At 32.1% G+C, this 26,255-nt stretch overlaps 1 protein-coding gene across 10 annotated transcripts in view; it reads left to right on the top strand.

Moving 5' to 3' along the window:
- scrib (scribble planar cell polarity protein) overlaps positions 1–26,255 on the top strand; it is a 336,501-nt gene that overhangs the window by 274,589 nt on the left and 35,657 nt on the right. For all 10 annotated transcript variants that reach the window (XR_011702610.1, XR_011702611.1, XM_071595076.1 and 7 more), the window contains 7 exons: positions 1,515–1,625; positions 2,224–2,403; positions 2,771–2,929; positions 4,319–4,433; positions 5,359–5,486; positions 11,293–11,442; positions 12,857–13,048. Coding sequence is in view for 8 of the 10 variants with exons in the window: in XM_071595076.1 (XP_071451177.1) it covers positions 1,515–1,625; positions 2,224–2,403; positions 2,771–2,929; positions 4,319–4,433; positions 5,359–5,486; positions 11,293–11,442; positions 12,857–13,048 (1,035 nt within the window). In the remaining 2 variants the exon portion in view is untranslated. The remainder of the gene's footprint in view (positions 1–1,514; positions 1,626–2,223; positions 2,404–2,770; positions 2,930–4,318; positions 4,434–5,358; positions 5,487–11,292; positions 11,443–12,856; positions 13,049–26,255) is intronic.

Raw genomic sequence — 26,255 nt, 5'->3', positions numbered from 1 at the left:
ATACTATTAATAATTAGTACCTTCAATCGACTGTTTGCTTATTTATTTAAAAGTAACTTTGAAAAGTAGTGAATCTGACTTTTGAAATAATAATTCCATAGATTTGGGATAATAGCTGGATATTACACATGGATAATGAACTTTTTGAAGTTAAATTGGTACCTTAATTAGTCTTTAATGATCTCCCGTAACACTGGTAGTATGGATTCTGATGAATTTTCAAAAAATTATACCAGTAATCTACAGGATTTGATTAATATTGAAATTAGTGTATGCACTGACTCTCCGGAGATTACGTTTAAATCCTGGTGGTGTTGGATATTTCATTTTTATTTTCATCCCTACTCATATATTGTGGAATCCATAATAGACCCCTGTTGCCTTTTATGAGAAATACGTTAATGCTCTTGCCATCTACATCCCTCCCCTCATTTGATCTATAAAAGTTTACCAGACTGCAAATTTCCCAGCCATTCTATAATAGCACAAATAACCTCACTTGTTAGTCAGTTGCCTCCCGCGATAACTTCTGCAAATATGTGGTTAGTGATTTTAATCATTGTTAAGAAAAATGACATTGAGTGAAATTGTCATTCAGCTAGAGTGGCTAGTGAATGTTAAAGACTTAAAATCTAACAAGATGAAAAGTAATTGTTGAAAAGCTGTTTTCATTATCATTTCATACATTGTATTTAAATATTTATGAACAAATTCTAATTAATTAAAGATGTAAAGAATGAAGTGAATCATAACAATTCATTACTAATATTGTGAAATGCATGTCATATTTTAATAAAATATTAAATTGACAGCACATGCTCATTTTCATGTCGGAATTATTACTAGCATCATTATTAAGATAAATTGAGTTTGGATGCTTTTATCTCGAGTTCATTATCCATGTGCACCATAAAAAACCAATAATTAGCTCATGGACTGTAGTCATTTTTGCATTCCTTAATGTTTCTGTCCTTATCTTAACAGGAAGGGTGACTGTTAATATCCTCTTGGTATTGAAATTAAGGAATATTTTGTTATTTAAAAATCATGTTATTTTTTAATGATAACTTGTTTAATCAAATTATTATTTAATCATCCAATAATCTTTTTTTCTTCTGGTTTTGTTTACCTTCTGGTCAAAATTAAAGGATAGATTTGGAAATCTTTGTAGTTAAGTAAGTTTTGGTTTACAAAAAACAAAGCAAAAACACTAATTCTCTTGAAGATTATTTTCTTGATATGATAAATATTAGGATGCACAAAGGGCTTTTAGCACACTTGTGCCTTGTGTGTTTTAGTTATTCATTATGAAGTTTGGTCTTGGTTTTATGCCCCTAATACCATTAGGACAAATTGATGTTTAATAAACCGTTATTTTTTTACTCAAGCATAAAATACTATAAATTCAATGTATCAATGTATTATAAACTGGTCATCTGCACATTGACCAGAAGTAAGGATGAATATATTTTCCTTGATGAGTGAATATGCTATTGTTTTCTTTCTTCTGTTAGGATGTCGTCCTTCCAAAGAGTGGTGGATCTTTAGGATTCAGTATAATTGGTGGAACTGACCATTCTTGCACACCTTTTGGTGCGAAAGAACCAGGAATTTTCATCTCACATGTAAGGCCAACCAATTATGAATTTTAGAATGTAGTTATACAGATGGCACTCCTCAACTCTGCACAAGCCATTAAGTTAATATATTTATTAAGTTTCTCCTAAACATTTTCAGCTGCATCATTACAATTGTAAATAGCACCACATGAAAAATGTAATGCTACCGATGAAAAAGTATTTGAAAAACGTAATAAATACATGAATTTAATGGCTTTTGTGTGGCTTGGGATGGTATCATCTGTATATGCAATTGAATTAGTACACAAAATAACTATGAGTCTGCTGAAATTGGTCTATTACTGATAATTACTTAGCCTAAAAACAATCAAGTGACTTCCCTGTGGACAAAAATGGAAGTAAGTGCAGTCATTGCATCACATTGCAAAAGTGAAATTTGACTAGAATATGGTAAATATTGGCCTCTACCATTTTTGCAGCTTCACATTGCCTTTAAATCAAGTTAGGGCTCATAATTTCATTTTCTTTAAGGGTAGATTAAATTTTGTATCCTTATTCACTGTTACAATATAAAGTCATTGCGCATAAATATTTTTCCATGGTGCTAACCTGGCATTTTAACCTCAATCCTTTTATGTCATAGGTGGTTCCAGGAGGTATTGCAGCTCAATCAGGGAAACTGAGAATTGGTGACAGAATTTTAAGTGTCAACAAAGAGGATGTAACAAAGGCCACTCATCAAGAAGCAGTGATGGCACTCCTGAGGCCAGCAGACCAGATAACCCTCTCAGTGTGCCATGATCCTCTTCCAGATGGTTTTCAGGTATAGCTCTACGTGTCTCAGATTTTGTCAACAAGTTTTGCCTTGCTGATACAAAAAATAATTTTTTTTTATTTTTTAAAGTGTTAGACGGTAATATATTAATCATAGTTTCCCTCATCTTTCTTCTAAAAATCCAACCTTTGCTAAATAAATAATCCATTACTAATGGTTCAATTGGCCGTAAGATACAAATGGCCATTCTAAATATTATTATGCCGAAACTTCCCTACTACTTTAGTGGTTCCTACCCAGCAAGGAGGATGGAAATGGAATTATTTCCTCAGTACCAGAAAATTGTAGTTGCATTAAACTTAATGACTATATCCTACCAAAAGTTTCTTGGTTAATTTCAATTAATTTTTTTTAGGAGCTCACAATCACTAGGGAAGTGAATGAAAAGCTTGGAATGCACATAAAAGGAGGTCTTAGGGGGCACAAAGGAAATCCTTTGGATCGAACAGATGAGGGTGTTTTTATATCCAAAGTCAACTCAGGTGGTGCAGCCAAAAGAGATGGAAGACTTAAGGTGAGATCTCATTTAGTGTAGGAAAACTGTTGAATGAAATTTTGAAATCAATAGTGCTTGAGTCAAATTGTGAAAACTTAATGAATGATGCGACAGCTGCATTATGCTATGACAAATAAAACTTTATTTTATACATACTTTTAGTTCAAATTAACCACAAGCAAATAAGTTTTTAGTATATCCATATAAATAAATATAATGTATAGCAACTCGGGATAACTCCGCTGGGAACTATGAGTTGTTACATTTAGTAGAGGAAGAGACAAGCTAGAAGACCAAGAGACATCCATGTTGTTTTTAATAACCATGATATGTTGATGAAAATGTTGTAAATAGTTTCTGAATATCTAGATAAATGGCATATGTTCCCTCAGTAATATGATGCCTCATGGTTCGCATTTCATTAAATCGTATAGACAACGATACTCTGCTAGTACATGTATTCCTTTTTTTAAATAATACATTGAAGTGGTTCTGACTTCTACTCAATAACTCCAATTACAGTTTTTTTTTGTTTTCTGAAAATCTTTCTAAGTATCTCTGAGGAGAGTTTTTTATTCATTAGAGGATGTAGCAACTAAGACTAGTCAACAAAGGTTTCCTGATAATTCTTTTTTAATAAGAGTATCTATAGCATGGGCTGTGTTGGACAATGCTGATTGCTTGAATAAAAAGCACTTTTGTAAAGGAGAGAATCACCAAATTCTTTCAAAATACCAATATTTAACGTTTGAAATTAATATTTTGAAACTTGAGAATGTTGATGTCTTTCCATGTTTCTTAGGGAGACCTTTAGTCAGTGCTAAAAATTTCAATACTTTTTAACTTTTTCATGATTTGAGGGAAAAATGGCATTCTGGTTCATGTAAATTGGATTTTATTAACAAGCTTCTCCATTTTAATATAAAGGTTCTGGGGTGGTTTTTAGCTGCCAAGGCATAATTGCAGATTTTTTATAGTTAAAAATGGCAAAAAGTTCAAATTTTAGAAAGAATTTTGTCTTATAACTGTAAAAATATAATTTGATGGGTGATTTTTAGAGGCAAAGGTACTTCTTTATTAAGGTTAATCTAGTTTCACATTATTCCATCGATGTGGTAGTATTTTAAATAACTTTTCCGATTTATAAGTGATATGGTTTACAAGCCAGATAATAATGCTGCCATAAGATTTAGAATTTATCATTGTGTTTTAATATGATATGCATGAAGCAATATTAAGTATTTATGTTTCTCGACACTCACTTTGTTAATCCCAAACCATCTGAAAATAGATGCTAAATGTTTCAATGAGGCATCTGTTTAAATCTTGTATATTTTTATTATCATTTGTGAAATAGGAGATTATTTTTGAAAAACATTATTATTGCCTTATTTCATATGTTCACAGGTTGGAATGCGTCTTTTAGAGGTGAATGGAAACTCACTTTTGGGTGCATCACATCAAGAAGCAGTTAATGCATTACGAACCTCTGGGAATGTACTGCATTTGATTGTTTGTAAAGGTATTAACTTCAGTTTAATTTTATGTACATATTATATGAATTCAGTGACAAAGAGAAATCATTATTTGCCATCTGAAATGCTATAAGTGCGAACACATCGAGTCAAAGTTTGTTGGTTCAGAAAGTCAGCTGTTTAAGTAATGTAGAAATAGCACGATTTTACTGCAATTCTTCAGTATTTGTTCTTTTCCATCATTTTTAGTCCCAATATTTTTTTTTGCAAATAATGGAATTTCAAGGGCAGCTAATAATCTGGGAAAGCTGATCCTTTTTGTGAACATGAAAAATATGGTCTGAAAAACCATGACAAATTTATGAATATTTGGTAATTATTACTTTCCCCAAAATTTTATGGCATTTGCTCTACCCCAGTATCATTATACCTGGCATAGAATGTGAAATGCCGCGGGAAAATAAACTAACACAGCAAATCCAAAAACATTCTGTAATGAATAAATCCTGTGGAAATATAAAAACCATAAGGAAACTGTTCCTAGCCCCAATTTTTTAAATCTTAGTTTCAATGAAGGTCATTTACTTGAAAATTCCGAACTGTTGTATAAATTGGAATGTTATAATTTCTGATAATCTTGTCAGTAGATTGCATTTGCTGTAAAATACTGCCTTATTGAAAAGGATTACTAAATAGTATATGTTGGTGTATAGGTCATGTAATAAATTTTGTCTTGTAAAAGGGATAAAATGCAAAAATTTAGTGACACATATTCAGAAAGCTAGATTATTTGCTTAGCAAAAGAACTTTATAATTTATTTTATTCTTGCCATCCAGCCAGCCTGAACCACCTTGCAACCATTTGGTAACATCAAAATGGTATTTCATTAAATGAAATTGCATTGGTGAATGCTAGTGAATGTTTTACTTTAAAATGTTTGCTATCTCTTAAATGTCCTCTTTGCATTCAAGGTTACGACAAAGCAGAGGTTGATAGACTTATATCAGAGGGTCGATTGACAAGAGAAGCTAAGTCTGTGTCCCAGAGTGTCTCCAGTCTAGATAGGGAAGATGATGACAATGCTGTCACCATAAAAAAGGCAAGTGTATAAGATCATATTATTATGTAAATTATATTTATTAATTAAATTATATTAATTATTATGCAAAATTTTGTGTAGATAAACAATCAAATTTTATAATTAATATAAATTTATGTGGCTGTGCTTTCCAACAATCTAGTCATTTTCCAATTATTTTCCTTTATTAAGATATAATGATTTTTTAAGTTTATATAATGCTATGTACATTGATGTTACCGTTAATAATTATATGTGCCATGGTAAATAAACACATATATTTTCTATGTAAACTCTCAGCAAAGTTTAGCCTTCCTAGCATCTTCGTCTTTCAGCAGTACTAGTGATGAATGCAATTATAATATTCAATTTATTTTAATAGAATGTAACGCCTTTGAAGAAACATTTTAAAATATTTTTTTTAGATATTAATATGCTGTTTTTAAGTTTCCTAAAATTGAAGTTATTTTTCATTATAATTATTGTGCATTGCATGAAGTATAAACTTAACTATTGTAGTATTAAAACATGAAAAAAATTACTTTTGAGACAAGAGAGTAATAATTATATACAGTAAAACCCAAATATTTACACTTTTCTAAGGACCCCAGGTAAAAAGTGTATGTCAATTTGATTGCCTTTATATTCCTACCACAAACATGCGGAGATATGAATTTCTGTGCAATCATTCTTGGATAATGCACCTTAAATGAGTGAATCTTACCTAAATCCAGGGGTTATAGAGCTTACTATTTTAACTTGTAGGAACAAACTGTAACTATACATTTCTCAAGTTTAGATTTGGTGGATGGGCTGGTTAATGATCAATAAACAGCAGAATTTTCATGGTCTGAGACCTCAGTTTAGCATCCAGCGAATGAAGCTCATCCATAAATATTTCTGAGGTCATTCATTTCTTGGAAATTGCTGTGTATCTAGTGGACAACATTTTAACATATTTGACCAAGGGTGAACCTAGGACTGTTTGATTAACTAACCACTAGTGGCAGAAGCTACTCACATCCATTTGCATTTCTGATTAATAAAACAGTAAGCCTTTGTTAGCTGAACACCTCTCCATGACGTTGTTCCCCTCTGAAGCAGTTTTTTTGCTGGCAGCCCATGAAAAAATAACCCTGCCTCTCTTGCTTTGAAAAGATCTTTTGGACTCTAGCCTTCAAGCAGTTTAATCCATTCTGACACCTTCCACAGAGTAGCAGTCTCTACGTAAAAAATTCTACTTTCGCTACGCACAGCCTTGCGTAAAAAATTGTGGCTATTTATTTGATGGTTTTTGGCTCAACTTTGTGGAAGTTCATGTTCGTTAAATGAACAACACAATGTATTTGTCTACTGTTTTTCAACACTTCCTCCAGAACCTTGTGCCTATTTGTAAACATACACAACCAACCATAGGATGTTGTGAAATCTTCAATTCCCAATCTTGTGGGAATGTGAAATACTTCTTCTCTTATGATCACAACATTCATGGGGATATTTGACAATCCCTTACTTACTTAAAAACCACTCTTTCAGTAATTCTTCATGCATGGAATTCTTGGCATATTTTTCTTTTTTTAGACATGTTCACACTGTTTTGTGTGTTTCAGAATCGAATCATGATTTTTCACTATTTTAATTGGTGTAGGGCCCTACAAATGTAAATGTTTTGCCAGATCAATACAGATTCCATCATGAGAATCATCTTTTTTCAAAATATGTCCTCAGTATTGACCTCGTCTTTCCATTATCAAGCAGGATAAAATTTACATTCCTGATTAATTGAGGAAAAGTTAGCACAAGAGAATCTGAGCTACCTCACCATTCAGCTAGTGCAAACAGTTGCCTAACTTCAAAATTGTTTGAAGAAAATAAAATAATTTTTATTTAGTGTAATTTATATGTGATAAGGAAAATTCCAGTGCTTATTTACTGTCAAGAGCACATCACTAAATTGTTGCCTCGAGGCAATACAAATGATCTTAGTTGTCAGTCACCAGGTGTTGCGTTTTTAATGTTTCAGCATTTTTTGTCTTAGTCATTTTCAGCTTATTTACGATACTAATAGTCTCTCTCTGGTGCTATTGCAATGCATAAATTATGCAGCTATCTCCCAGTTGAGCAACGGATTCATCGCATTACATGAATCTTTTCCTGGTGCACAGATTACAAGGTCAAGTATTTGACATAGCCATCACTAATGCTCACTATATTCAAATTCTTCACTAAAACCATTCACATTACTGCTCCCTCCCGTCTATTTGTTGTATAGGTATGTAACGAACTCAAAAAGATTTTTATAAAGGCTGATGTACATGAATATCTGTTTTTAAAATGTGAAAGTCTTTTCAATCCAGCACATATTGATGATGCAAAAGGAACGAAAACTGAAAATAAATTATTTAAATATTGTGTTTGACATGCATTTGAAAAAATATAAAATTGTGTGGAAAGTGATAAAACTGTTAGAAATTATAGGAAAACATAAATTCCAATAATGCAAACACAGGGTTTCACTGTATTGTATTTAAGGTATCTTATGAAAATTCATTACAATTAGATAAGCTAGGAGATGTGGGAAAAAATTAGTGTATTGCATAATTTTTTCCCACATCAACATATTTATTCGAATAGTCTGTTCTTACACTGTGTAATGGGATAAAATGTCGACTCTTCCCCTTATTATTGGACTATCAATTCAGTTTCTGTGGTGAAGCAAGTAAACACTATGCGCAATTTCATGCCACCGAATATTCACTGTTCAGGGCTTTTTCCACTGCCCTTGCTTTCTACTAGAAAAACAATTTTTTCTTTCATGGAAAACTCGGCTGCAGTCCTGTCATTAATAGGCCTGCATATACAGGTATTTCAGTCTTCCTGAGTCTTTCTGACTCATTGCCTCTTTGATGCTTGATTTACATGGTAACCTCGTCATTATTTTTATGAGATTATTCTCTTGATAAAGGATTGGTTGGCTTGGCCCAAATAGTCACCAAAGAAAATAACTTTTGTTCAAAATTTTTATTGTGAACAAAATTTGGTTTATCTTTCATCCAAAGAAGGGCACACCATCATTTTTGTAGTGTGAATACCATCCATGGATTCCGTAATCAATTAATTATTAAATTCACTATGAATTCATTTTGATACTGTGTTATGTTTCATCTATGTGCAAGTGTTCTAGAGTGTGTATGGCCAAATAGGCGATGAGCATTACCTAAAATGGGATGAAATGTTACCACATTGGTCATATTTTTCATTTCTGGGTGAGAAAAGTTAGGAAATATCCGAGAGGTGAAAAAATATCAAGTAGCAGAAAATGATCTGATGGCATCTTATTTAGCCATGGTATGTTGCGAGGTTTGTTTACCCAGCGCAAAAAGATGGCTAGTCTTTGTTAGTTTCCTCTTCTATCCATTTAGTACTCCATAATCAAAAAACATGGATAACCAAAATATGTGAAAAATTGATCATGACATGTGCACATATGATTCATAAAAATCAAAATTCAAAACTTGTAGTTAAAAAACAAGTGTCTTTGACTAGGGAACAAACATTAATTTTTATTCCTTGTGATTTTTGGGAGTTTTTTAGCGATGAAAAGTACAATTTTTTCTGTTCTTCAGCCTTTTTTATAAGGGTGGAATTATAGTTTAACAAGAACACAAAACTATTGTTAAGTGGAAAGCTTTTCATACTCTCAGAAAGCTTAACCAATCACTTAGCAGGGAAAAATGAATGATTGATGAGTTGCAAGTACTAATGGCAAAGGATCATTAATACAGATTCATATTCATAATGTGCCAATTAAAATAATGCTGTGTTAATGGATATTGACATCTTTTTTGTATTTTAAAGCTACATATTTGCTTGCCTGATAGGAATATATGGAATTCTGAGAGCTAATCAATGAAAAGGAAACAATAATGGCAAAGTTCAGATGTTAAAAAAATGTTTGAATTGACATTAAACACCATTGATAACTTTTGATTTAGTGATGTAAATTAAAAACATTAAAGGAAGTCAAAGTATTTCAAGCTCATATTTCTTAAAGAGCGTATCACATTTTTAAAACATTAAATTATCTTTACAATTGTAATTTTTTTTTCAATTGCGAGGCGATGGGAAGAGAGAATAGCGCAGATAATCCACGTATGGACGATTGATAGTTTACTGTACATTGTTTAGGATCTTGATTCATCGTCATCATTTCTTCTATCATGGAGTGAACTGACCTCTAATGGGAATTGGAGTTGTAAAATATAAATTTTAATAGAAAAGGGTTTGAAATAATTAGTTTTATTTATGATACTTACCTAATTATTTTTTTCTGGAAACATTTCTGGAGATATTTTTTTTGCCGACACTTCAAAATTTTGTGATAACACGACAGCATCATCATTTAATGAATTTTTAGTGCGCGTAGCCACTGCTGCATTAGGCTGATTTTTTCAATGTATGGTGCAACAGTTCCGCATGACCTCTGCATTACATTTGGCCTGCTCTTCTGGACTTAACACTTCATGAATGCTCATGGAGTTTCTGAATGAGAAACAAGTTGAGGTTTAATTTTCAAATTAAACTGGACAAGGCATTCTCCTTTGATGTTAAATAAGTTTGCTACGGCTCCTCCTGAAGAGACCTGTAATGTTCAAATTACGTCACAATTAAAAACTGGCTGTGGAGGACAATCTCAAAAATCTGTGAGTCTCTTGAAGTCATTGATGAAGTTCTCTGCTGCCTTTGAGTTGGAGCTCACTGCTTCACCATGCCTCACAATGCTGTGGATGCCACATATTCTCTGAAACTTCTCAAACCACTCATAGTTTCCATTAAACACTTTTTTTTGTCGATTGATGGTCCTGGGATCTTAACAAAGTCAGCAAAAATCGCCTTATCAAGAATGTTATCATTGTTTATGGCATTATTTTGTTATTAATATTTGTTTATCCATATGAAAATCAACCTTTCACCATTGTTGAATATATGTAAACGTTGTGTAGACATTCTTGTCACTCCCTTTGAAGCATCTATGTCCTTGTTCTTTAGGAGAGTGCAAAATATTGATGTTTAGGAATTGTTTGCGTGTACTAGATCAGATGCACTCACACCTTGTTCACGCTTTTCAATTCTTTCACTTTACATTTTAACAGTTATTTTCATTCATTTATAGCCTTTTTTCTTGTGACGTTTTCTTCAAGGGCATTATTGACAGTGTTATTGAATGTGACACAAAAAAATCAGGTAGTCTGAATGTGTCTGAATTCAAGTCGGGAAAAATGTGTAATCTTTAGAGATACTAAGATGCTAGAAAAACAAATTCTAAACAATAAATGAAGCATCTGGTGCGCCACCATTCCAGGAATCCCCCTCCCCTTGTCTCTCATAATGCAAAAAGTGGCTCTTTAATTGAGTAATTTGATAAAAATTATTTTTTGTTCATTATGCAAGTTGGTCTCAATACTAGGTGCTCATTAAGTCAGGTGCCACTGTACTTATTATTTTTTATTTTTTCTGATGATATATTGATGTAAAGACCCAGAAACGAAAAGGAAGTCTTTTTAATGTTATTTGTACCTCATGAAATTAAATGTTATGTTTATTTTGCAAATGATGCATGCATTTATGGCAACAAGTTGGCATATTCCCTCTTTGAACATAAAAGTTACTTGAAACCTTAAATAAAGTATAGAAGTGTTAAGAATAATAGCCTAAACTCAAGAAATAAGGGATACTATAAATAACTATTTCTTAAAGGAATTGCTCAGACTTTTTGTCACTGGCTGATAGGCATCGAAGTGTTTATTGTGGTCCTTTATAATTGCAGGAGCAGGAAATGAAGCAAGAGATGGCAGAATGGGAAAAGGAGGAAATGGATAGGCGATCAGTTGTTCCAGCTCCTGTGCCCACAGCTTCATCAGGGCCATTAGTGCCATTGGATGGAACGTTAGGGAAAGAGAAATCAACTCCAGAGAAAGTAAGTTTTTTATCATTAAATGCAATAAGGAGATGTCGAGTTAAATGGTCACTGTTATGTAAAACCAGTGAAATCAATTTCTTTTTCTCAATTTCAGATTCTTTTTTGTCTCTGTCATATGAATAATTTTAATATGTATTTGTTTAGTTTTGTTCTTTCTCAAATTTGTTATTCAAAATCTCAAAAAATAACCATTATTTTTTGGATGCTCCAATTTAAATAATAAGGTGAACAGCAAAAATATAAAGTTAGAGAATTAAGTCAACTGTCACAGTAAAAGTGGAATTAATTACAATTAGCATGGCTTTCTTAATAGTAATGAACTTTGGCTGTTGCCCTCCGTTATTTGAAACTTTCCTTTCTTTATAAAATTCAGAAGGTAATGGTTGTATGTATCGTACCTTATTAATTCTCATTTCCTGGATAAAGATTCTCCGAAAAAAACAATATTAGGGATGATGAAGTTGCATAATTTCAGAAGGATTAGGAAAAAAGATAAATAGTAACAATAGTGGTTGGTGCAAATGAATGGGAAGATAAAGATATGTGGATTTTCGGCATAGTTTTGTGTTAGTTACGTACAAAAATTTAATTAGTAAAACTGGTATGGGAAAAAATGTAATATTTCTTTAGAGAAATATTTATGAATTCAACCTTTCATTGGAAAGAAATCATAGAAACTGTTTTGGGCCACCTTTAAAGTCTATTGCCGTTGTTAAAAATAATGAACGGCCTGATCTAAAGTTTGTTCTGAAGTATCACTTTGATAAACTTGAATTTGATGACTATAGATGCTATCTTGAACATCATTTAATTGACTTTGAATTCATGATCATTTAAATTTAAATGCTTAGCATCCACCATAGTTATGAAGTATACGTATGTAAAGAGTGTCTTATTTACAAGAGTTATTCATGGGCTGCTCTCTACTGCTAATAGGAATGATCCTCTCATTCTCTTCCTTTGAATCTCTCAGTGGATGGAGGTGATCTTTCACCAAGCGGGATGTATTCATTAGTTTCTTTCTTGGTCCATCCAAAAATTATAAGGTGAATAACACTTGGCTGAAGAATGATGTTGCTTTGCCTTCAGGGAAATAAAGTGGATGAATACATTGAAGGCCCAATCATTATTTTGAGCAATATATTCTTTGTGGCATATTTACCCTAATTGAAATTTTAAGCTGGCATTTCAAATTCTGGTCTTGTTTCTAATGCCTAAGGTGTTTTGTAATAAAATAATGCAATCCAATTTAAAACATTTTAATTTGAAAAAACTTATGAATTTCTGTGTGCAGTATTTGATTGACGTAATCAGCTTCTCTTATTCTTGGATCATTATTTTACCGAATAATTAATTGAAATATAATTTTTAAAATACTCATGTGGAAATCATATCTGTCTTTCAAATGCAGGTCTTGGAAATAGTCAGAGTTGCTGAGTCTTTAGCAAATATGCAACCTGGTGCTCAGTCTCAACAGAATTCGGGTAATTCAGCCGTCCTATCTTCATCAGCCGTAACTGATCCACAATCACCTACTCCTGGAGATCTCAAGACGACAACAGTTGTCATGAGTAAACATACGCTAGCTCCTCAAACCAGCACGGTAAGTTTTAAACCATTTCCTGTCTTTTTGCCAAATTGGATTTAGTTCTTTTGATATTTTTGGCTGATAAAAGTTTGAAGTAGTAATTATCCTGAATTGCCGCTATTTGAGTTACCTAATATTATTATTGCCCATCAAGGCCTTTTCTGATTGCAGTGTTAGTGAATGAATACATTTGTCCCTGAATTGCAATATATTGCAGTGCAGCATATATATATATATATATATATTGAGTGTGCACACCTACATATATATATGTTGCACTCCATTAGTGAAACCTGTGTCTTTGTTGTGTTGAATAGTGTGATTGTATAAACTTGGATGGATTTTGTTATTTTTTCATAGATTTTATTACTTAGGTATTCAGCAAAATCGGATGTTTATGTGCTTTGTTTGTTGTATTTACCTGTTTTATTCTTTTTATGCACTGGCAAGAAGAATTCTGACAAACTACATATTTTTCCAGTCCAAAACTAGCTCCAACCAGCACTCATTGGGAAGTTTCCAATAATATAATAATATTATATTATTGGAGATATAATCAATTCATGCATATCATAATTTCAAATATAGATGTACTAAATATAAATATTGAACTTTAAAGAACCAAGCATTAAAAGTGACAGAAACTGATAAATCCAGTGATTAACATTTTTTTTTGGCAGACCAAACTTCATCATTAAAAAAGTAATAAAGAAGGGATGGACGAGAGAAAAAGTTAGGGGGTCTAGAAGGAGAGTTAAGGGTTAGTTGTGAATAGTTAAATGGGACATGAAAGTGGAAGGTTGAGGTTTGGGTTTGGATAGTGAGGTGATGGGAAAGGAAATGATGTTAATATATTTTAATATTTTTTTAGGGGGGGTTGATAAGTTCACCAGTCTCTATGTAAGCCTAGTTTAATTTCGGCTCATTGAGTTTAAGTAACATAGCTGTGTGGAGAGAGATAAGTCAGACACAATTACAATGGTCAAAGAATATAGTTCGAAGCATTTTTGTAAATCAGTAGAAGTGGGATGGGAAAGAGGGATCATAAGCAGGTTAGCAAGTATTAATTATATAATTATAATTTCAAGAAAGGATGTGATGCACCAGCCAATATAGAAAGTATGACAGACTTTGGAAATGTGACTGGCTACCAGTATACATGTGTGCAGGTAGATATGAGAGAAATTCGAGATTGTTCAGTTGTGGTTAGGAATGTATGTTAGAAATGGGACAAGTTTTATATCGTATGCGTTTACAAGGAGAGGGTGAATCATTTAGGATTGAGGATTTAAGGAGGAATGTGTGGTGATTTTTAAAATGTTCAGGAGGCTGAGGTTGATATTAATGAAATCCTACAATATCTGAGATTTAATTTTGAGCATACTTTTCTGCCAAACATTACTCTTCTCCACAGTTTTGCCAAAATACGTTTAATTGTTCCATATTGAAAGGTTTTGCAACTAGGTACCATGATCACAAATAACACAAGATCACAAAACTAAGATATTATTATCATTATTAAATAAACATTTAATTGTGTAATATTTTGCTAACATTTTTTGAATGGCATATAATTCAGTATAAAGGGCTTCATCTTGCTGGCAAACTTTTTTGTTGCATTTTTTTAGTGTACTTGTTGCATGGCAACAAGAAACTGAGGATCATGGCAAATGTATCCAATAAAAGAATGTATGCTGTTAATTTATGTTGTTTACTTTCATTTTGGCTGCAGATAAACTGAGATGAAAATGGAGGATATTATCATGCAATATAAAACAGCTACCATAGAAGCTTCATATAAAGAGCTCACAATCCCTTAAAAAGTCACTCAATATATATTGAGTTCTCATTATTACCAATGTAAATTTTACAATCAATGATCAACTCATTGCTGTCTTTCTTTGGTTGAAATTGCTGTGACCCTGGATATTTTCTATTGTGGGTATAAATATGTCAATCAGATATTAATAAATATTAATTGTATATTTTTTGTCATATTGTAATAACATTCATGTATTGAACAATAGTGCTCAATCTTAGTCATTTCCCTAATTAAATACCAGTTGTGATGCCGCAAACATGATGTATCATTGGCTAGGGGTTATACCATGTCTTGAAACAATTTTAGAATATAATGCAGTAATTCAAGAATTTAAAAATTTATAACATTTTCTTTTTCAATTTTGATTTCCAACTTTCCAAATACAATTTTTAAAATGGCCTGCATCATGGTTGAGGTCGTCTCATGTTTGTTTTATATCAGGACCGAATTCATCTACCTTCTACTAAAGCTAATGTGACAGTGAAAAAAAACTTAAAAAACATAATGATATACAGGCCAAGCATGGAAGTAATGAACCCATGTGAGAAAATTAAAAACAAATGCTCATAAGATTGCAGCCACTTGGATCACATTTCTGGCGTGATATTTTTGTCATTAATGCCATGTGGTGCTGAACCTAAGTACTTTTTGAATTCACCTATTTCCATCTTTAATTGACCACTGTAAACTGTTTACTTGTGCCCACAGCAAGTGGTTTACCTATGTAATGTAAATACTTTTGAATATTTGTAATATTTACTTTCATAATTTTCTATTGTAGAAATTTATGAATATACTAAATTTTTTATTAAGAAGCATGCACTCTGAGAGCAAAACCAATCCCTTTTTAGCCATCATTAAGAACAGATTTTCTCAAGTTCCCTGAATATAGGTAAAATTTGAATTTTAAAACATTATAATGGTGAACCTCAGGAAACGTTTTCAACTAAACCAATGGGTGCTGGTCATTGAAGCTTGTTCCAGCACAAGTCTTTAGAGACTTTCTCTAAACATTGTGAGGGAACAATATTGAAGTGGTTTTTAATATGTAGTTGTGTGTATGATTTCTGCATGGAGCTCAGTATTAATAATTACAAGTTTCTTTTTATTCCTAGGTTTACATGTGAGCATAACAAATGATTGATGCATGTGATTGAGAGTGCTATAATGTTATGAAGTTGCAGTGAGTTCTTTTTGTTGGTTTAATTTTTATTGTTTATTTTTTAGTCATTTCCACTTTTCTTGGTTCATTGGTCTCCATATTTTGAACTCTATTTCCCATGACATGACTGTAGCAATCAGATGCTTAGAGCTTTTTTACCATTTTATCTCAAACATGATTCATTTAAAATTACTTTAAATCCATCATTAATATAGGCTGAAATATTAATTGTGAAAACGTATTTATCATTAAATTCTTGTGTTGATATTTTTAATCATGAATGTTCCTCTCCACATATGATTATGAAAACTAGGTTAGTACCGAGAATAATTACCTGGTGAGTTACAAAATATCACTATAAATATTCTGAATTAAACATTAGCTATGCTGTATATTTTAGTGGGATTATATCCTTTTATCTTTATGTACTATGAACATCTTTAGTTGTTTAAATATGGGATGACCCCGAGAATCACATGATGGTACATATTCTGGCATTGTCACATACTTCTAAATAGTACTGAAATAAGTGTTAAATATTTAGTATATATGCACCTAATGTTAGTTTAACCCATCATTACTTTAATTAATAAGTTTAAAGGCATATTGTACTGAAGTAACTTTTCCTATAACAGGTGAATTGGTTATATGTCGAATTATTGGTGAATACTGTAAGGTTAAACTCAAGTTCATTTGTTTATCTGCAGGTGTACTTAAGTGCACATATTTAGAGAGCACTATTATTTTGATTTGAAAAAAAATCTTGAACCTGCTGCAGCTTAGGTTCTTCCAGTGGTTATGGGAGTACTTATATTTCATTATGTCTTCATTTTGTGTGATAAATATTATATGTGCTCTTTGTGGGTCGTGGTAGTCCAGGGGTAGAGTGTTGGACTACTGACCGGAGGGCCTGGGTTCGAATCCCAGGCAAGCCTCTCTGGGCACCTGCAGCTCCACCCAAGCTATGTGATTTTTCGGGTACCAGATCTTCCTGGGAAACCATAACCAGCACAGGGAAAGTAACAGGCCCCCCTAACTTGATGTGTGAATTTCACACGCCGTCGGGTACTGGGTGAACTCCACCATCACCTCCTGAACTGACTTTCAGGTCGATTACTGCTTTTTAAACAATTGTAATGTTAGTTCTATTTTATGAAGTTGAAAGATTTTTTGCCCGCTATAACCAAACTTTCTCCTAGAGTAGCGACATACAATTTGTTTATAAAATCAAAATTGTGGTATGTAAGTTCTTCAAAGTGAGTTGTTCTTACCAAGATCATATGAGGTGGAAGGAATGTAATGTACAGTAAATGAGAACTTTTCCATTACTGCCGTTAGTAATGAAACTTCATAGTATAATCACAATTGTTGATCCTCTCTCTGACATGTCTATTTTTCTGGTTTTTGAAATTTTCCACCCATAGCAGACAAAGAAGAGAGTCAAATCAAAGGAGCTAAAAGGTGCAGCAATATAACTTCCTTTTTTGATAGTGTTTTGCATTTGAAAAAAGGAAGTTATGTTGCTGCACCCTGCATATATTCGTACATCTTTCTTGCCCCCTGTGTTTCACACTTAAAGAAATGGCTCTAATCTGTGATAATCCAAGAGAGTATTGGAGATTTAAATCTTGATTATATTGGTGGCCTATTGAAGATGCAACACCAACTACTTGTTGGTCTATTATTTTTCTTGATATTGTTAGCCACAATGTCTTGATTGGAGTGCTTTTATATGGGCCACAAGTTGTGTAATGCCAGGATGCATAATGCATGCATGCATAAAATGAGGAAGTGCAAAACAATTCATAAAAGCAATCTCTTTTTTTTTTTTAAGTTTTTGCTGTTTCATACCTCAAGCACAATACTTATTATACAATAATTTATAACATATGCCACCACAAAATTGAGACATAACTACTCTGTAACATGCCAAAGTACATTAGACAAAATAAATGATATAGTACATTGATCCTAACTATTTCAAGAGGTCATAAGATGATGACTGAAAAACCAAATTTGGCACAATGTGTTTTGTTGTATAACTTAATATTATGACCTTATGCAGATCTTAAATTATTAATAAATAGTATTGAAATCGTAAAATATAGTGTGAATAACTAGGGAGCTCTGAAAATAGTTGTAATCAATTTGAAAGAAAGATAAATTATAGTGATAACCATTTTATGAATTATAGGTGTTACTCATTCATGCCTGGTTGTGATTCAGGTTTTGCATGCTTGGTGCATGCTCTCAAACTCATAACTACTAATATATTATCACTTTGTGTGCTGGGTGAGACCCAGAAAATTGAATATACTAATTTTTTCAAAGAGGAGTTAAATATAATTATTTATGTTGCGAAAAGTCTCTTGAGGAAATACCAAATGTTGATCGCATTGTACAAGACAAGCTGGACTTTGTACAAGAAAGCTATTTACAATTTAAGTAATTTAATTTTTCTTAAACATGCTGTATATTCTGTATGTGTGTATGTAAGTCTGCTTATTTTGTTGCTGAGCATGATACAATTGTTTGAATAATTTTTGAATTATTAGCAGTTCTGTTAATGACAGGCAGAAACATGTCTTATTAAGGCTATGGTGCATAAGAGAGGACGTCATTAAATAAAGATTGATAAAGGTTTTCCCAGTCACCTGGAATAAGTGGGATCAAAATAGGTATATTTCAGGCACAGTTAGACTTGAAAAAGATTTTTCTTGTTCACCAATAAATAAAAATTCATTTGATGGAAAAGCAAATAGAGGAGAACAAATAAATGGAGTTATTTAAGTAGAACCTAAAAAGGCTTTCATTTTATGAAATAATGAATAACAAAACGTATTCTTTCTTAAAATGATGATTTCCAATATATGTATGTCACATTTCATGAAAATCTACAGGAAATTATATAGGTAGGAAATTCATGGTATCTCTCAGAATTGTAAGATTTACCCAATGACATTGAAATCACAACAGAAAGAAAAAATTTCATCTTTGTTTATTCCTCACAATGCATTTGACATTAATTGGAATTAAGAAAGTTGCAATTTTCTCTCTCCATAATGGGTTGATTCCACTGAGTAATATCTTAAATTACCGATTTTATTCTGAAAATCACAACAGACCTGATGAGTGATGTTAGAAGATGGTCAGCTAGAGAACCGTTGAGGTTACAGAATTGGTTCAATTAAGTTTAATTGGTTAGAGTCTCTTCTAAGTTCCAAACATGCTCTTTTGGCATTACAAACAACTGATGGTTCCTGTTTCCTTACTGTGTTTATATTGTACCTTCTGATTCCCAAAAGAAATTATGCTTTGAAGCTGGTGGCATAAATATGCATTACAAAATCAAGCCATTAAGGTTCAAGGCGGGGAAATCTACTTGGCTTACTTGAGCCATTCTTGGCTGTGGAATTTAAAGTAACCAAACAAATTGTGGCATGTGTATTATTGATATAAGGAGAATTATATATACAACCTTAACCATTGAACATTTATTTCTTGCTGCTTGTCAGTTCAGATGTTATTACTTGGTGCTTCAATGAGCTCAGGCTGTAAGCTTGATTAGAAAAGGAATTATATGTTGCAGATTGAGAAAAGGTTGTGGAGTTGGTCTCTCTATTTCTTAAAACCTAAACTCTATTTGAATGCAAAAAAATTCCGTTTTATAGAGCTTCTTGAATACTTTTATTAAAGGAATAACTCTTCAATTAGTATTTTAAAAATTAGTGTTATTATTCTGAACTAGAGAACCATAGAGGTTACAGAATTGGTTCAAATTAGTGCAGGTTGTGTATCATAAATCATTGTGTGATCACTTGAGATGTGTTTAAAAATCAGCAAAAAGGAGTCAAAAAATGAAATTTTGAGTTTTCACAGCCTGGCCTACAGAAACCAGTTGTAGGTACAGCATTAGACTTCACCAATTCATTGTCATCATTTGGCAGTGATTGAGGCCTTACTCCAGTCATCAACCTTCATTACTGTAATAAGCTCTTCCACTGATACTATTGTCAGCTTCTTTGGTTGATGTTTATGTTATGATTTTCTAAGATGTTTTTCGGTGTTTTTATTTGCAACTATTTTTGTTGTAACATTGTTATATTATTTTATCATTCATATATGTTAGCTAATTCATATTTTGTTTAATGCAAGCATTATTCCTCCAATAAAACATGATTTTATGATATGTGATAGTAGTAAATATTTGTTGTAACTAATAGAATGTAATGCAAGGGTGTATATTATCCAGTTCGAGTTGATCCTAAATCTCCGAATTATTTTTGTATTCAGTGGAATGTATTGTCACTGTTCTTTGATTGCTGGTATGCTAGCATGGTTTATGTGTGAGCTATCAAAACCATATAATGGTTTGGCTTTGTTAGCAAGGATTATTGTTGCTTGTATTTGTGTTTCTTTGCATAAACACATTGCTGTTTATCTTGTTATTATAATTCTATGATGGTTTCCAATTTATTCTCAATTATACTCGTCCATACATTAGAGAATGTTTAAAGGGATAGCTTCTTTATTGTTTACCAGAAAAAATGACATTATGCTCTGTTGAAGATAACTTGTTAAGTTCTATTTTTTTTATTTTTTATAGTGCTTTGGACAATAGCACTTTTTAAACATTTCTTCTCATTTTAGCAAAGTTTTTTTATTTTTACCTAGCTCTGACTAGTGATGGGATGATAACACTTTTCTCAATACCCAAATTTTGCGATCCCTAATCAAAATACTATGAACTATATGTATTTATGTCTTATTAGGTTTCATTAGCTGATAAAAAAACATCATTTCGGAGGCGTGCTGATTTTATTTAATTGAATAGTTCATTAATTTTGCATGTTTAAAATAAGTAGTCATCTTAGGTCTTGGTGTCCACTTGCCAATGGTGAAAGCTATGTTTCAGCCCTTAAAAAACTGTTCTTTACTGGCTCTTTGGTTTATTCCATATATAACTAAAAAGCCACATGTTTCCATGATGATATAGTAAATCATAGTGTAAAGTGTTGATAATGTGCCGCAATTTGGGGAAGGCACCAGTGGCTAATTGAAAATTATAGATACTTGGATACGTGTATTTCTCAGTCTATGAATAATCTTAATTGATTACAAAACAGATAGAGTCTCATCAAAGAAGCTTTAAAATGCATGCAACCTTATGTGTGTGAGGTGTGAGCAAGCAAGTGTTCATGTGTAAAACTGTGTATGGGTATGTCAACTAAGTAAATATCTGAAATTACACAAACCTATCCTTGCTTCAACAACTGCCTCAAGTTGAAGCAACATGTGATAAAAGATTAATTCAACTAGAAAATGTAATTCAGGGGGTTTTTCTCAAATAATCTGCTAATATGTAAACCTTTAAAAGTATCTTTCAAGTGAATTTATTCTGTCTGCAGTGTGCAGAATTTCCCTGATCTTTTGAAGTAATTCTGCCATGCATAATATTATATGCAGGCACATAACTTTTAATTTTTCTGACGCAGTAATTTACCATGCATGTAGCATCATAGGGTTGCAGGTATTCAGTAATCAGGTTTCAGTTAATGAATCATTTTCAGCATGATTGTGGTCTCTAAAGCTTGAACAGGTTTGCTTTGAAATCAATAATCACGAAGTTTTATACAGCCCATAGTTAGTATTTATTATAAGAATGATAAATAAAACCTAATCGTCAAAATATTTATGTTAGGAGCAAGTAGTGTGAGCCATATAGTAAAAATTGCTGTTTTTTGTACATACTTCTGTGCAAACCACATTGTTGTGAAAAGTTTACACATTTTTAATGGGAACTTAAATAAATATGGTGTATAATTAATCCTACCATAATTTTTAAATAATTTCATCAAATGTGTCTTCATATTTTTCTTGGAAAAATGGGATTTTTCTATTCACAGAATAACTTTTCATTTACGATTATTTTAATGTGTTTTAAGATTATAAATATAGAGAAAAACTTAGCTGCAAGCAATTGAATTATGACTCGAACCACCTGTCAATTTTAGTATCCTTGGGTACAAGCAATATGAAATTTTCATTTGGAAAAATTACTCTAACTTCCTTTTACTTTCCCCTGTATGTAGGTAATAAGTGTAACTAATGACAATCATTAAGTTCTAAAAAGTATTTTATAAATTATATCCATCAAAACAAGCCATAATGTGGATGGCATTACTGGTGATTTACACTCAGTATATGCAAGAATTGAATAAACTTTGGACTGAAAATAGAAATTTTGATGAGTATGACTATATTGAGTATGACGATAATGAAGTTTTTTTTAAATATATTGATCAATAAAAAGTGTGATACCAAAGGTATTAGGCAAGCATTATGTACTTCAAAATGTGCATGAATTGAGTTGAGGTACAGTGAGTTATCAAGGTCCCATCACTAGTGATTACTTAATTGAATATTTAATGCAATGGCCTGTAATTGTAGAAATTTAGCAGAGCTAAATAATGAATGAAAAACCTATAGTGTTGTGTTTTTTCTTAGTTCAGTGGTTTAATTTTTCAAGTACACATTTATTAAGACATCTATTAAATCCTCAATTTAGAGGTTAATTGTCATGACATGTATCGTTTCATTGTGATTTTTTTTCTGCATCTCAACTTTGTGTCTTCCAATCTTTTTTCCAATTCTTTTCATTTAATGTCTTGCTAATTAGTAACAGTTTTGTAATTGCAAAATGGAAATTTATAATTCCATTTTTCTTTTGTGCAAATATGCAGACAATGAATGGATGCTTTTATTGGTGGATTCATTTGTGAGGAGATGGATTTTTAAACCTAGGGAAATAATTGTGGATTACTAATATTGTAATCAATAATTATGTAAATGTATGTTGCATGTAGCCTGGGGAACCAATATCATATAAATATGTTTGACATAATTTCAGCCCGAGTACTCATAGCATCCAAAATTAAGCTACTTAAAGATACATTTTTTGCATAGATTTTATTCATTGTTAGAAGTTAATTTTTATTTTTTTTGCATTCTAGAACTAAAAATGCTTTCATCATTATATGCATTTTTTGACATAAAATGGACCTAAAGAGGGCATTTACATATACTATGCTCCAGTGGCATGAGTCAATGATTGTCATATTACAAATAGTTCCATTAAGATTTCACACATTCATCACAAAGAGAACTAAAATGATGAGCCATTATTATTTCAAAATTATTTTTGGTCATCAAATGAAAAACAGTCTTTTAAGTTCTGAATAAATGCTCAGTGGCTTATTTTAACAAATTTTGCTAAAGTTAAGGGATAGCTCTCTGGTTTAGACACTATTTATTTTAATTGACTGCCCCTTATTCATTTCTGTTCATTATTTTTATTTTGCATGTTATCATTCCTCATGAAATTGGAGAATAAGAGATACTACGCAATGTCCCACATTTAAATGATGAAAATTAATCACAAGTGCATTTTCCATGTGTAATATGCATTTATATTTTATATTGAACTGATTGAATCCATCCAGCCAGCTGAGTAAGTCTCATATTTCGGTAGACAGCTGTCAACTAATTAGGTGTGGGTTAAATTTCTGTTTACAGAGTGCCTGGAACTCAGTTTTTTTTGCAAGAAATGTACCTATATGTCTTAATTGTTGCCCTTAAGTGTGTAGGGCAGTCAGAAGGAAGACCAAAAGGCAAAAACATCATAAATATCTGTCACCCAAATTAAACTTAGTTTCAGTTTTCATGCTTTGGCCTGGTCAATGTTAATGTCAATATATATTCTGATTGCTTCCTCCTTTGAATCCATGAATTTAGGAAATGAAATTAAACATTTTCTATCCCTCTTTTTTCAATTTAAATTATTTTACCATAATTCTGTGAAAGTCCTTTGATTAGGATGGATTTTAACTGAATATGGCAGAAAAGAAAAGGAAAGAATTTCTGTTTTTAAAATTTAAGAAAAAGGGAAATGAATGATTATTTCTGATTCTTTTACTTTTCCCAAGTTTATGTGAATATTAATCATTGCCTAAAGGTGTGAATATGGCAATTGATTGCGTTTAAATGTTTTAGTAAGATACAGTTGTAATACTAGCAGAAAATGCATATTATATCTGGAAAATTTTCTTGGGTTTTAGTTGGAGAAAGTTAACGGTAAAAATTACCTCCAAACCAGAAGGCTACCTTTTTCAGTACATATATATATGAATTGATGTGGTGGCATCTATGATTGTTGGATATGGAACATGCGTTTGTTGTCAATGTTCCTCTTGCAGTGTGGGAGTGGGGCTTCGTCACCATCGTCATCATCGCCAGCATCCCCATCTTAACAGAGGGAGGAAGAGGAGCTGTCCTCTTCTGACAATGTTTTGAAGAGAGGTTGGACATAGATGGGGTTTGGGAGGAGATGGGGTTGCAGGGTGTGATAATCTCAATTCAAAGAGGTTGCCAGAGACATATGGTGACTGTGAGGGTCCAACTTCTCCTTGAATACTTTTTTTCCCTTCTTTTTGTTCTTCCTGATGCCCCTGTAATTTATTCTCCCCTGAGAATTTCAGTATATTCTGACCATCTTCATTTTGTGTTTGTTTTTCGTTTTTTTCTTCACAATATCCATGTTGTGGAATTCAGATTCCAGACTGCACACTGTTAAACGTTATACTAAATATTTCATCGACTTTGTATAATTAAATGTGTTGGTGTCTGGATGCCAGAGTTGTTTGTGTGTATGTTTCCTTATGAATGTGCCACTCAGGAGTCAATGTGGAAGAATTGAAGGTTATTGGGGGAATTTTTTATCCTTTTTATATACGAATTAATTTGGTGAGCACGTGGTAAATAAGGCTGAAGTGTGAGTTTAAGTCAAAAAGTTAGGAATCCACAGCACATTGACATCATTATAAGTTTGTTTTTGCTGCAAACATCATTTCATGTAAAAATATTTTTTATGTCTTTTAATTTTTTTTTAAACCGCTATTTATTTTTGTATTTCTCTCTACATTGGCTTTGGGTTTTTTGTGGGTTGTTACTTTTCTGTAATGGCCTTTTTTTATACTTAATACTGCTGGTTTCACAATAATAGCCATGTTCATGAGGATATATTCCTTCCATGTGAGTGTGTTCGGCTCCCAATTGTCTGGGGGGTTATACGGTTTATATAAGTGGAAAATTTATGCATAGAAGTGTCATGTCTAGTCTAAAAAAAATTCCTCCTCTCAGCAGAAAAAAATGACCAAAAACAATATCTGTTTTGAGAAGGCTATATAGCTGTCATATATGAATGCATGTGCATAAATATGATTTTTGGGAAAGTAATCTGAAAGTTGCTTGTTCAAGGCGCTGTTTCTACATGTTTATTTCAAAGTGTGTGCCAAATATTATTAATATTAGTAGTATAAATTCTAAACAAAAATCTAACTAACAAATTCCTGGCTTATGCTCATTTTGCATGTGTAACTGGTCTGTATTCTCTGTAGCAGACTTATATAAGTATGAAATACTACAAATGGAAAGGATGTCTAGGATTATGAGTTTGGTTGGCCGGCCGTTGACCGTGATGCACAAGAGTTGGCTCTTATTTATAATAAGTGTAAGGTCAACATTTTATATCAGCAAATTTTTAACTTCAGGGATACTCAGTTTATTTTAATGTTGCTTTAAGTATACAGATTTCCATAGCAATGTGTCATGGATGTTGTACCATTTAATACAAAATTCCTTGGTGAACTTGTGTGTTTAGACCTCAAGTTACTAGAATTTATTTAGTGTTAAATGGCTCTTATAGTTCCTAAATGTTACTGGTCAGCTCTTTTACAAGAGGAAAAGAAGCATTTGCTCTCAGCAACCTGTACTTGGGAGCATAAATAAGTTGTTGCTCTATTTCTACAGATTTAAGATTTCCAATTCCTTAATTTTTTTTAGAAAAACTTTGACACACCTAGGTTCATGTTATTTGTCAGGTCAAGGAAAAATGAACAAGGCTTTTATGATACCGAGAGTTTATCATTTGGACACCCTTGCAGATATACTTTCTATAACTAAACTGTACACCCTTCTGCCGTACTTTTAAGTGGACATAAAAGTTATTAATTTCGTATTTTTGGATCTAAAACCATCATGTTTATTCTTGTTTATTTTAAAAGTGATTTTTTTTGTGAAGGCAGTAAATAAAAAGTATAGAAGCATTGTGTTAATATGAAGGTTCATCAATTATTCCCTTGAATTTCAAGTCCATTTTTCTGAAAAAAGCCCCACCTAAT

The sequence above is a fragment of the Hetaerina americana genome, unplaced genomic scaffold (genome assembly GCF_022747635.1).
Source record: "Hetaerina americana unplaced genomic scaffold, ioHetAmer1.1.p SCAF_7, whole genome shotgun sequence".
NCBI lineage: Eukaryota > Metazoa > Arthropoda > Insecta > Odonata > Calopterygidae > Hetaerina > Hetaerina americana.
The sequence above is the reverse complement of the archived record's forward strand: the minus strand, read 5'-3'. Positions and strand labels throughout refer to the sequence as shown.